Consider the following 13,204-nt stretch of genomic DNA (forward strand, 5'->3'; position numbering starts at 1 on the left):
AAATAGCAGTAAAATAAAATTTGGTGAGTGGGAAGGTGAAAAGGAGAAAAATGCAGGTTCTATTTTTAGAGTGCTTCATGGCTAATCCCCTATCAGACACCCACAAAAAATATTCGAGGCAGATATGGAAATACAAGGCTGTCTGGGCTATATTCTAAGACTCTCAATCCCATAGAATGAGAACTTTTGAAGAATTTGGGGTATCGAAAGAAGTCCAGGCTTGCTGTACTTGATTATACCAAAAGAGGAGTCAATCAGTAAGCATTTATTGAGCACCTGTCGTAGAAACTCATTGTGTATTTTATGTAACAGTAGAATATTTGGATTATGGGATATGAAGATATTTTTAAGTCCACCTTTAAAAGTAGTGTTTAGTACGCCAGAAACTAAACAGGGAATATATTATCTATAATTGTAGTATACTAGAGGCGCACAACTCAAAATGAGGCATCCCAATCACCTTATTAATCCTATGTTTAAACTTGTTGGAAAAATTACTTACCCCCAAATTATAGGCTCCATAAAGCTGACAGACACTAAATGCAAGCCATCCTTTATGTTCCCCAATTTAAGCACAATTTAAACAACGTATATTAAATTTAAACAATGTATATCAAAATTAACTCTAGGAAGCTAAATCAACAGAATCTCAAGAGTATGAATAGTAATACAGATAGATGCTCTACAATATTTAAACTGAAGAACGTCTGCCTACTGCATGGCTTTAACTGCAGGCTTTGTAAATAATATCCAACAAATTGCACAGTGGAAGATTTAAATTAAAAGATGCTACTCACAACTTTCCTTATATTATTCCAACATAATGCTAATCCACAAGCATAAAGGTATCATAGGTGTTGGATATGTATATAAAGACAATGTAGAATTTAGATTTAAGAGATCACTGAATATAACAGCCTTACTTTAAAAAAAGTCAGTATACCCTGTATGTCAGATTTCCTATTAGGAAATTCAAGCAATGCCACCCTGTATGATGAAGACACTTTAAAGGTTCTATTAAGTCAGTTCTACTGATAGCAATAGTTTTCACTGGTTTTCAAGTTGGACTGTTTTTGGTCTGATGCTTACTCTGGCTGACTTACAATGGGAGACTCTACAAAAGGCACAAGATGATCTGCAATCTAAATCCTAAGCTCAATGAATTCAGATTCTTCAGCTACCTAGAGACATCTATCCTCCAAAAGGATTATGCTATAGATAGAATATAAGGCAAATACATATTGAATCATCCAATTGTAAGGCTAGATCCTCATTTTACAAATGAGACAACTGAGGTACAGAAATAACCAACACAGGAACATTAAAATATTTAAACATTTTAGAGTTTTAAAATACTAATCTTTTTGTTGTATTTTATCCTCATAAGGCAGATGGGGATTAACAGAGAAGGAGCAGGTAACACAGAGGCTGAATGAATCTCAAGTAAGATTCTAAACAACCAATTGCATGACAATCTGTGCAGAGAGCCATATTATCTGCTCCCGAAGAGAAGGACACAGTTTAGATTTCAGGACACCTCACAGACAGCTGGCTATAATCTTATGTTTTACATCAGATCCCATGTCAGGGGTCAGCAAATCACAGCCTGCCACCTGTTTCTGTAAATAAAATTTTACTGGAACACAGTCACACTCATTCACTTACTGCTGTTTACTGATGCCTTCACACTACAACAGCAATTGAGTAGTTGCAATAGCACGCCATCTAGCCTGCAAAGTGTAAAATATTTACAATCTGGCCATTTACAGAAAAAGTTTGTCCAACTCCTGCGCTGTATCATACCTGACTCTCAGTTACTCAGTTCAGTAAACAAAACCCTAAATAGGAAGTCTACAAAATTGGCTTCAGAAAAACAAAATAAATAAATTATAAAAATTATATTTATTATAAAAATAAATAAATTATAAAATAAATAAAATTATAATAAATAAATTTTACAAAAGATGATCAAAGTTCAGAATATAAATTCTAGAAACTATTTAATTTTAGCAGATAATTAAGAAGCAACTTAAAGAAGGGTTATATTAAAATATTAAATAGTATTTTCCATTTTTCTCCAAAAATAAAAATCTTTCTCTAAATGCAGGTAGGCAAGTTCTCTTTCAGTTCTAAGGTCATTCATTCTCTGTTCTTATATATCTACCAAATAAGCTACAATCACTTCGTATAGACAATGTCAAAGAAACTAACTGAGATCAATTGGGAGCAGTGGTCTCAGGATTTCTTTTTTTAAATCTAACTTGATAGGGACTCTCAAGCATCTATCCCCCTAGAGGCTTCAGCCCGCCTTCCTTAATATCAGATAAGTCTCAAAGAACAATATAAGCTCAATAAATGTTACATGACTGACACTGCCTAAAAACTACAAAGTCATTTAATCATGATCTAAACCTAGGCATCCAATTGAATGCATCAGGTATTAGTGATCTTCTGGAAAAGCTACTGTCTCTAATAAATCATTTAAATCCTTGAGGGTTCAGTCACAACAAAAATGGGCTCACCACTTTTTCTACATCATCAACCTCCTCACTCTGGTAGTCAGAAACAACATCCACAATCTCATCAATAGAATCATCGGTTTTGTCATTCTCATCTTCCTCATCCTCCTCTTCCAGATCCAAAACAGCGAAGTCAGCACTGCTTCTCCCACCCTTCTTCTCTTGCTTTGGTTGTATGTGTTCTCCTGACAGCATTAAGTGACCTTGAAAATGTCCTTCCCCTCTGCTCCCTTTTGGAGCTCTCTTGGGAACAACGGAGAAGGCTGCAGGACTAGAAATCCTACTCCAAGAATCACATTCAGTTTTTAAAATTCTGGTATTCTCAGTAGTTCCATTTTTTCCAAGTAAATCAGAGATGCCTTGTTCTTGTTGAAACACATCTGAATTTTCTGGACAAGTCTTTGTTTCTTTAATTAGCTGCTCATCTGCCTCCTCCTTGCATTCTTGTGAAGTTCCGACACACTTCTCGGTCAAAGGGCCCTTCAAGTGTTTTCTCCATCTCTCCCTAATACTGTCCTTCTCCAGAGAGTCTCCACATCCCTTCTCCTTGGCCTCTGGCTGTAGATTAGATTGCTGCTCTACAACGGTGCTCCCTGATAATTCAAGTTTACTTTCTTCCTTAGAGATGACTGGAAATTCATTTGATTTTTCCTCTGGATCAACCAATCCTTTCTGCAGTTCCATTTTCACACCACCAGGTTTTTTAAACTGTACATTACTTACACTTTGGACTGTCATATCACTAGCTTTTTCAGAAATGGTCTTAACTTCTAGAACAGTCAGTTTTTCTTTAGAACTGTTATGATTCCTAATCCCATACTCTTCATCAGTATCTTTATAGTCTTCACCTATGTGTGACCCACTGATACAGGAGTGCTCAGAAGGTTTAACAGTTGCAGGATCTTCTTCTATAAGAGATTCTTCATCTAAATGATCACCCTCATCTTCCAAGGAATCATTCAGGATTTCTTCAGAGGCAGGAGCTCCTGAGTTTTGCTTTATTATATTAGTCTCAGAGTCTATAGCGCCTCCTTCTGACTGTAGGGCCTTCTTAGCCTCCTGCTCTCTTTTTAAAAAGCATGTTTCATCTTTCTGGTCTGCATTCTGAGATTCTCTCTTCATCTGAAGAGAAGCAACATGTTGAAGAATGGAGCTGGGAACAGGTTTTTGTCCTGGGAGCTGCAACAAGGCAAAACTTCCAGACTGGAGAGGAATAAGACTGGCTGTACCAACAGGCTGCCCTCCTGAGCTGTAGGTTATTTTGGTTTCAGAGCCTGTTTTACTTGCAAAGCTTTGTGGTTCAGGAGGGGAAATCCTAAGGGTCAATGTACCAGACTGAGACACAAAACTAGGTCCAGAAGAAAGCAATGATGGTGCCTGAGTGATAACATTCACTGCTGGAGAAGAACCAACAGCCTGAATTACAGGATTCATAACAGAGAAAGCAGAGGATGAAGCAGAAGATGGTGGAGTCTCTGAAGGTTTGGAAGGAGTGGGTAACCGGATTCCCATCACAGACCCTGGCAAGAAAAAGAAAATTTTAAATCACCATTGCCTATATCAAGACTTCCAAGGTATGCTTTTCTTCTTGGAATATGACTCAGAGACTAATAAAACCAATCCTGGTGTATTAACATACCATATGGCCAAATGATTCAACAAAAGAAAACTCATCAGAAAGATCTCCAATTTTATACCTGGGTTCCGAAACACGACAGGCTGTAAGTTGGGCTGGGTATTAGAGCCTCGAAGCTGATGCAAAGGGAGGAGCTGGACAATCTGACCATTAGGGTGCCTGAATAGGTTCATTCCACTTGGGCTCCTAACAGGCTGCAAGACCATCCGATGCCCCTGAAGTTGTGTGTTTGGGACAGGTCTAAGAGTAGGAGAACCCTGCTGCACTGGAATCAACAACAATCGAGGTCCAGGACGTTTCACTGTGTTAGGAGAGACCTGTGAAGTAGCCACTGGAATCTGAGGGGCATTTTCTGAAAAACAGGAAATGGAAACATAGTATTAGAATTTCCCTTTAACATATATAGGAAAAAATTATTATGACATAGGATCTGACCATGCTACAAATAATTTCCAATTTGAATTATAAAGTTGGTGAAATCCTATACCTCTATTAGACACTACTTAATAGTACTACGGCTGAGAACAATTTATCTTAAACCTAAGTATTAACCAGACATTGCAGGGCCTTACATTTGGAATGGTAAAAAAAGAAAGCATCAGTTGTCAAGAGGCACCTTTAAAGAGATAACGCTTCTGCCTAATGAAAAACTTGGGCAGGCTTCTAAATTTGGATTCTCATGAAAGTTAAAGAGATCATTCATGATAAAATTCTATTCTTCAACTTTAAAATTCAGGCTGTTAACACTTAACTAGACTTATGACTTAGTTTCACAGGTCATACTCAAGTAAGATAAAGCCAAAGACTAAAAACCACAAGGTATTAAAAACTTCTTGGCTTTTAAAATTCACTGACAAATAAGCAAAGTGTCTTTGCTTTGTGGAAATTATTTTTCAAAAGAAAAAGAAAAAGTACATACCACCCCCCCCCCAAAATGGAACAAATAAAGAGACATCAAAGAAGTAGGGAAATAAAGCCTGGTTAAGAAGAGGCAAAAGATAGTTTTAAAACAAACAGAAAAAGCAGAAATTTAATGGAGAAGATGTGAATTAAAAGAGATTTCAAACCATTAATAGTAGCTAAAGATGCAATTTAACGTCTAGAAGAGGTACTTAGAAATACTAAAGATCTGGGAAAAAATAATATGAGTAATCCACAGATCTATTTTTGGCCAGGGGGATAAAGAGGTAGGAATAATGATAATAGTAAGCATAAATGAAACTAGTCTAACATTACCATTCAAATTAGTGAACTTATTTAAAATTACTAATAAATAAAACTTTTCATTAGTTTGGCACAAAATCAACAAACCAAATGAAACAAAGATTTTAGCTTAACGTGTAATATCCTATCAGGTAAGCACTCTGCCCACAAAAACGTACCAAATTTCTAAAAGAAGGTCATGCTCCTAACATGTAGAGCTCCTAATTACTCTTGAAAATGAAACAAAACACAAAGACAAACTTGTTCATGAAAAAAACAGAGTGCAGTTTAAACAAAAACCATTCATCTATCTTACGTCAATTAAGAAATACATTAAAGCATACTTAATTTCCTGAACATTTCTATGCAAATTAAGTTTTAGAAAGTGATTCAAAAACAAATTACTGCAATTCAGAGAAAGAAAGCAGCCTTTAATACACACACTAAACATGTATTTACTGAAATGGGGAAGAGGGGGAAAGAGAAAAATAAGGAAAGTCAAATGAAAATGTCACAGATGTCTAAGTGCCTGAGTTGGGATCCTCTTTATGAACCCAGAACAAAATTACCCACAATTCCTTAGAATTAGCAGTTATCTGACTCAACTCCACTTATAAAAGAGCAAACAAGAAAATTTGTTAACATTAGTATTTCCTCAAGTGGTATTAGAGAAGATACTTTTAGGTGATATACGGATATAGAATAACACCGAATATCACACTGTGAGAAAGTAATTCCCTTTTCAATTTTAATCTTTGGATTATATACAGAAGAAAGTACCAGTCTTTGATGTCTTTAATATTATGCGAACATTTTCTAGCTTTCTTCATTAACAGAGAACAAGCCACATGCTAAGAACATCTAGTAGCTGGCTAGAATTTAATATTTATTATTACTGCTTCCAAAGAACTACAAAGGGGCCAGCTGGGCGGCACAGCGGTTAAGTTTGCACATTCCACTTTGGCTGCCCGGGGTTTGCCGGTTCGGATCCCGGGTGCAGACCCAGCACCACCTGTCAAACCATGCTGTGGCAGGCGTCCCACAGAGAAAGTAGAGGAAGATGGGCACGGATGTTAGCTCAGGGCCAGTCTTCCTGAGCAAAAAGAGGATGATTAGCAGCAGATGTCAGCTCAGGGCTAATCTTCCTCACAAACAAACAAACAAACAAAACAAAAAACCAAAGAACTATAAAAAGCCAGACTACTTTTGTTTCACAATAGAACTAAAAATATAAAGAAAGATTGGAATGCAAATGGTTTAGAAAACACAACCAGTTAAAATATGACAAGATATGAACCTTGAGATTCGATAGGAAATGAAAACAGCTTCATCAACAATGATCTCACTTCCGAAATTACTCATTAAACTAACCATTTTTTCTATGTTTTTATTTATGGGGAGAAGCAGAAGACAACAAATTTAATACTGGGATTCACTTTTCCTTTCAACTTATAAACTAATTCCCAAATCACTTCTTCCCTAAATTATCAACAGGGATTTGGATCATACCACTAAAGGCACAAATATGTAGCAGGATAAATATCAGTAACAAAAACAGAATTGCTGTTGGCTATTTATTTCCCCCTAAACCCTGCAAAGTCTCTCACTCTTTTCTACAGCAATCCCTCTCTGAGTACACCAAGAGAACCATTTACCTTAGCTGGTCAAATGAGAATGTAAAAATTACCAAAGTGTAGGATATTCCTATTTTAAATTCACTTAACCTAAGCCAACAAGAGAAAAATTTTAATTTCAATTAAAATTTGATAAACATATAAAAAATCAGAGTCCTAAACAAAGAAATATGCTTCCTTATTTTTATTTCAATCAGTTCATATATAATAATTGAGTAGGAGGATAATGTCAGTAGTGCATGGGAGCTGAGTTGATTCACAAATGATTTTTCCTAGGCAAGAGGACCTAGACTTTTAATCTTCAGCAAGGAGACAGGAAAAAAAGCCCTCAGCTTGGCTGCACTGTAAAAGCCCTCTGATCTATTTTTTTAATTTAAAAGCACCCCCCTCCCCGGAAAAAAAGGGAGCATCTACATTTGGGTTCCCTCCTCAGAGATGTACACCCTAGCTCTCAGCACACAGCAGGTTGCACTTCCTCCTCTGCCCACTTAACCAGCTGCTCCACTGGTTCAGAGCTCCACTCCCTTCTACATTATTTTAGTAACCTTCAGCCAGCATTTCCATTCTAATGTTTTTGGGTATTTTCAATCTCCTGAGGAAATCTCCAGTCCCACTAAACCATCTGTCAAGGCTGTTCAATTTATCTCCAAGGTACCAGTTGTGGTTTTATTAGTGCTCTGGTTACAAAGTTGCATAGATTTTCAATGATTTGTCCTAACCCTATATTAACCACAAGCTCTATTATGTTTAGTGTTCAGTTTTGCAGAGTGCAAAGGTTTTCAGGAATACATATATCATGTTATAGCAGAAACACCTACACTGTTACCCTGATATATCTATAATCCTATCACAACCACAAGTTACAGAAACAACTGAACAATAAACCAGCTAGTAACGACTAGGCCTTACCTGGTCTCTGGCTCACTGGTGGATTCCCATCAATTCCTGAGAGTATAATGGGAACAGAGCCCAGAGATGAAGTTGGTGTGGTCACCATGGAGGAAGATGCAGCTGTGGTCACCACGACTATGGAGGTGGAGGCAGTGGAAGCAACAGGAAGAGTTATGGTTGGAGGAGATGCTACCAAAGACTTAGGAAAAGCAACTGAAGCCACAGGGGTAGTTATCCCAGTCGTTTTGATAAGGTTCACAGTGGCTGCAGACTGGGTAGGTGTTACAGGGGTGCTGGTATTAGTTTCAGAGACCTCAACAACCCCTGCAGTGGTGGCACCAGAAGTAGTTTCTTTAGCTCCCACGTCAGAAATAGCAGTCATAGGTGTCACAGCAGTAACATTCTCTAAAAACACTTGAGGGGTGGTAGTAGTGACAGCAGCAGTCACAGGGCTGCACACCTGAACTGGCTCAGAAGAAACCACAGGTGTGACGACCATTACTGGAGAAGGTCTGATACTGAACTTCTGTGGCCCTGTTAGGGGTTGGGGTGTGCTAACTCCAGGTATCTTCTGCTGCAGGGCTCCAACTTTACTCATCACAAACTGTGTGAACACACCACCAGGAGAGGGTCGAGCCGCTGCAAATAAAAATTTGCAGGTCAAAAATCTTTAGTTCTCATATTTTATCCTGTTAGTGACTGTGTTTATCAACATTTATTGTGCACCACCGGGTCAATTTCTTACAGGTACTACCTATCTGTATTATATGTGCCAATTTCCACTCAAGAAATCAAACACTTCCTTCAACCCAAACCACAACTTTATAATTCTAACAAGAAAGGGATTGAAACTGCGTGTTCCTACTAAAATTCTTTTGGCTCTGCAATAGAGCCAAAGTGCCAGGACACTAAAAAGACAATACAGTAGCACACAACTTCATCATCTAAAACAGATGAAGAAAGAAAGCAGCAGATATTTTTTCCTAATTCTAATTTTAAAACTTGCTTCCGCCACTTAATCTTGGTCCCAGCACCTCCATCTCTTTATTGCTGTCCTCTTAGGAGATAGTTAAGTTTTTCGTATTTCTAAAATGTATAAAGACATTTTTCAAAAGAGGGGAGGACAGGACTGCTTTTTCTTTGAATTACCAGAATAAGAACACAGCAATTGATACTTTCTCTTATTCCTAAATGTTTGAAACAACAAAAAGAGGAAGTCAATAAACCAACTGAATATACTTCTCAATGTTAAAACACAAATGCTTTCAAGAAGGAAATTTATTACAGACTCTAGCATTGAAATGTTAAACAGAAGAGGTTTGCATTCACAGAACAGGGATGAATAGAATAAAGTAATGCTCCTGAAACTTATGTTTTACAAGAGACTTTACTTCAAAACTATACCAACTTAAACCACTTTGATTTTGCCTGCTCTTTGGTTTCATAAGTTCAAGGAACATACATATATGATTGGTACCAAAAACTCCAGTCCTCATAGGAGAAATACTAAATTAGGGAATGTATTTAAGAATATGTCTTTCCTTTTTTAAAAGCAAAATTAAAAACCTGAGTCTTTTCTACATAAATAAAGCCAGTCTAAAAGTCGGAGAAATAAGTGTAAAAACTAGAGTTCGATTCATCTAGTATTGTAGGTCATCAGAAAAGTTACCCAAAAATACAAAAATTTCAGGCAAAACAGACGTCAAGAATCAGAAGAATGCCAAATTCTCTATTTCTCTAATTTGTACAGCCTCCATACCTGTATCCACTGGCCGAGCACCAAGTCACAGGCCTTTCCAAAACATACATACAGTCCAACTTACCAATTGGTCTTTTTGCTGGGACAAATGCCTTCAGATTCTTCCCAGGGCGATTTGTTGTGGTGCCGGAGGAGGATGCCGTTTTGGAATTGGATGTTGAAGGCAACAGGGTACGTGGTTTCCTGGATGCAGCCACCTTGGCATTGGATGCTACCTTGGAGATGACAGTACTGAGGGTTGAGAGGTCCAGGACTGAGGGTCGCAACCTGCCTGTGATATAAGCAGCTAGCCTATTGGCTGGATGCAATGCCCCCATCTGTCCCAATAGCAACTTAGCCTGCGGGTAACTCTTACCATTAACCTGAAACAAGTGGCAAAGAGAAATTCTGTAAAGATAAAATTCTCTTGCTAACTCATCTCCCTTGACAGGGGTTTCATTTTTACAAGGTTTTAAAAGTCTATTTTTCAGATTTAAAGGGAAAAAGAAATTGACTTTTTCCATTTGGTATCACCTGAGTAATTAGGAGGTGAAAAAATGCCGTCACCTGATATTCTAAACTAATCTCATCTCCTTCATTTTGGTAGTCTGGAAACAGACAATCTTAGAAACTCATCATATCTGCATCCTAGATATGTGAAAGATACAGTCCAGTCTAAGGAATCATCCAATTGTTTTACTTGTCAATAAGCAATTCTAGTTATGCTATTAACAATCATCAGCAAAAAGTGAATAACCATTCCACAGAATCTCTCTGACAAGACCAGAGAGTCATACTAAAAGCCTCTCACAAGGGTCCTTTCAAGCATCCTTAATATTTCAAAAACATATGGTGAGTCTACTTTAAATTATAAGAAAGCCACAAAGTCACCTCAGTTTTCAAAAAACTCAAACTTTGAAGATATCGTCTTCATATCTTGGACAAAACTTGGGCTCAAGAAAAATGCTAGTAGAAACACATGATTTTAGAAATAGTCACTATACTATCAGAAGAAAGTGAATCAACGAATGAAGTAAAGATTTTTCTCTACTGCCTGAGTTGATAAGACTACCCATCCTGGGCAAAAGGATAGTGTTTTTTAAAAAGGAAAAACCCAAAAACCTCCCAAGTTTCTTACCCACGTTCTCTAAGTTATATTGCTGGTGACTAAAGAAGACATCCTTTTCCGTACCTCCTTTCCATCATTTAAAAGGGGGAGGAGGTGGAGTGAACTGGAGAAACTCCTCTTCTCCAAATAAAATAAGGAATTGGTGAGGAGAATAGCTACAGCAAGCCACTCTCTCTTCAAAGACACAAAACAAAATTACTCTCTGCTACTTAAAATTATGATTATTCCCAGACAGATCAGGAATATCTGCACCTCAAGTTTGGTACACAAAAATGTGATCCCAAAGTAAACTTTACGATACAGTTTTTTCAGGCTCTAGAAGTCTAGGTCAAATACCCCATCTGATCCTTTGGGACTTGCTCTGAAGACTACCCGGCAGGTTCCCCAAAGCCCACGTTACAGTAGCCTGACTGCTTAGGCAAGTTCACATTTTACGGTGGCTTTCTGAGTCCTAGACAGGAAAGGAGAACACAAATACCCATGGCTGAATTTCAGGGGATCTAGTACCACTAGAAATGATCTCAGATAAGTCTTTGCTCTCAAAATAGCAATCAATAAATGAAATAAAAAGAAAACACTGTTCTCATCATCGTTAAGAGTTTAAGAACTACCAACAGAAGCAGTTACATAGCACCACCAAGAGTAAACTGTAATAAGAAGTTTTAATTAAGTAGATCAGTCCTATTATTAATGGAACAGTCCTTAACCCAGAGAAGCAATCAAGCTAGTAAAGTCAAGCAACCTTAGCAGTAACGTCAGACACTTTAACATGTTTGCTGCTCTGAGATAAAAGTGCATTTCATGTCACTGAGCAAGAGGAAAAAACCTTTTTGACTACGATTACATTTTGATTCAGAACTTCTCTTTCCAAAGGATTTTCTAGATGCCAGCATAATTTTACTAATATAACCTGCCTGAGGTACTAAACAGCAAAGAAGTATTTGTCCTACAACAATGATTATACTGGCAAAAACCCAATGATTCAAATAAAGAAAAAAATATAAGTAAACTGCATCTAAACTGTTTAAAATTTTACGTATTTGAATAACACCTTACTAAATAAAAATTTTCCCAAAGTTTCCAAACATACACTGCCTATCTTAAAATCAGTTTCACCTTGTTTTGTTTTGAAAGCTGTGTGCTAACAAAAATGGCAAGAACTAAACTGAATCCCTACCTATCCTTGCTTGGTTATCAAAGTAGCGTGAGAGCCCAGGCAATAAAGTTTAAGAGGAGCAACTTTCTGGGAAGACTAGGAAGAAAATTATAAGCTAACACAGGGCTCTACATTTCTGTTTGTAAAGGTGCCAAAAGTACACTCTAGGTATGCATCTAACCTAGGCCTATTACAAAAAGAGATAATGATTTTGTTACCCAGTTCCCAGGAAGTGTAAGGATAAATGATATAAGGCCCACAGGGGCTCTGAAAAATCAAAATGTTACCTAAGTATAAAAAGGTGCTACATCCAGATTAAAGATAATTCTCACCTGGATAAGCCCAGATGTGCTTGAACTGGGTTTACGTTTATAGGCCACAAGCTTCCCTGCAGGAGAAAGCCCTGCATAAAAGGGCAGACCTTTGCCTCCATGTAATCTCTCCCTCACTGAATCCAGGGCATCTGTCTGCACAGGAGAGATATCATCCATTTTCCCAGGGGATAATGGACCATCAGGAGTCTCTGATCCAGATTTCTCAGCCATATCATCTTGGTCTTGACATGATGGCATTGAGATTTTCACACGAGAAGAATAAACAGGAGGGTTCTTCTCACCCCGGCTCTTTCGCTGAGAAGCCAACTCAATGATGAAGCTGCCCACCTTAAGTGATTGTGGCATGTTGCTATTGATGTGCTGGGATAAGATGCTCAAAATCTTGTTCCGATCCTCCTCCCAGTTGCAGTCTGAGATGATTTCTATCAGTTTGGTGGGACCACCAGGTGACCTTTGATGCACATAGGAGGTAGAAGACGATTCCCCTTCATTGCAGGAAGACTTCCAGCTCTTTTCTGCTAAGAAATTGAAAAATATTTCCGCATCACAGGATTCTATGTTGCATTTTGAAAGATTTTTATTTTCCTTCTCAGAAAAGTGCCAAGGTCATAGAAATTCAACAGTTGCCTAGTATTCCTTTCCCACATACTTTTAGTGGTAATTTACCTCTCATAATTTGGGAGCTTTCCAGGAAAAAGAAAGATTCCAGAGAATCAGACTATAATGTTCTTCACTATCCTGCTGACTGGGCTCTCTAATAAAAAGAGACTCCCACTTAAGACTGCTCTAAAAACCCATAACTGTTACATAAGTGTTATCTTGCAAACAAATCACGACCTATAACCAAAGTTTAGTTTATCTAGTATACTTTAATGTTCTGCTATTCATATAGGCAAAGCAAAGATACACGTAAGATACTTTGTAACATATGAGGATGGAATCAATCGTAAAGAACAGCAAAAG

At 37.6% G+C, this 13,204-nt stretch overlaps 1 protein-coding gene across 27 annotated transcripts in view; it reads right to left on the minus strand.

Annotated features, from left to right (window-relative positions):
• MGA (MAX dimerization protein MGA) overlaps window positions 1-13,204 on the minus strand; it is a 155,903-nt gene that overhangs the window by 13,201 nt on the left and 129,498 nt on the right. For 7 of the 27 annotated variants that reach the window (XM_014857329.3, XM_070503283.1, XM_044765097.2 and 4 more), the window contains 5 exons: window positions 12,239-12,759; window positions 9,707-10,004; window positions 7,902-8,522; window positions 4,217-4,507; window positions 2,523-4,039 (listed from right to left, as the gene is read on the minus strand). In XM_014857329.3, the coding sequence (XP_014712815.2) occupies window positions 2,523-4,039; window positions 4,217-4,507; window positions 7,902-8,522; window positions 9,707-10,004; window positions 12,239-12,759 (3,248 nt within the window). Of the gene's footprint in view, window positions 1-2,522; window positions 4,040-4,216; window positions 4,508-7,901; window positions 8,523-9,706; window positions 10,005-12,238; window positions 12,760-13,204 lie in introns of those variants that run through there. The other 20 variants (XM_014857335.3, XM_014857333.3, XM_014857337.3 and 17 more) reach the window with 20 other exon arrangements.

This window comes from Equus asinus, chromosome 2 (assembly GCF_041296235.1).
Source record: "Equus asinus isolate D_3611 breed Donkey chromosome 2, EquAss-T2T_v2, whole genome shotgun sequence".
In the NCBI taxonomy this organism is placed as follows: Eukaryota; Metazoa; Chordata; class Mammalia; order Perissodactyla; family Equidae; genus Equus; species Equus asinus.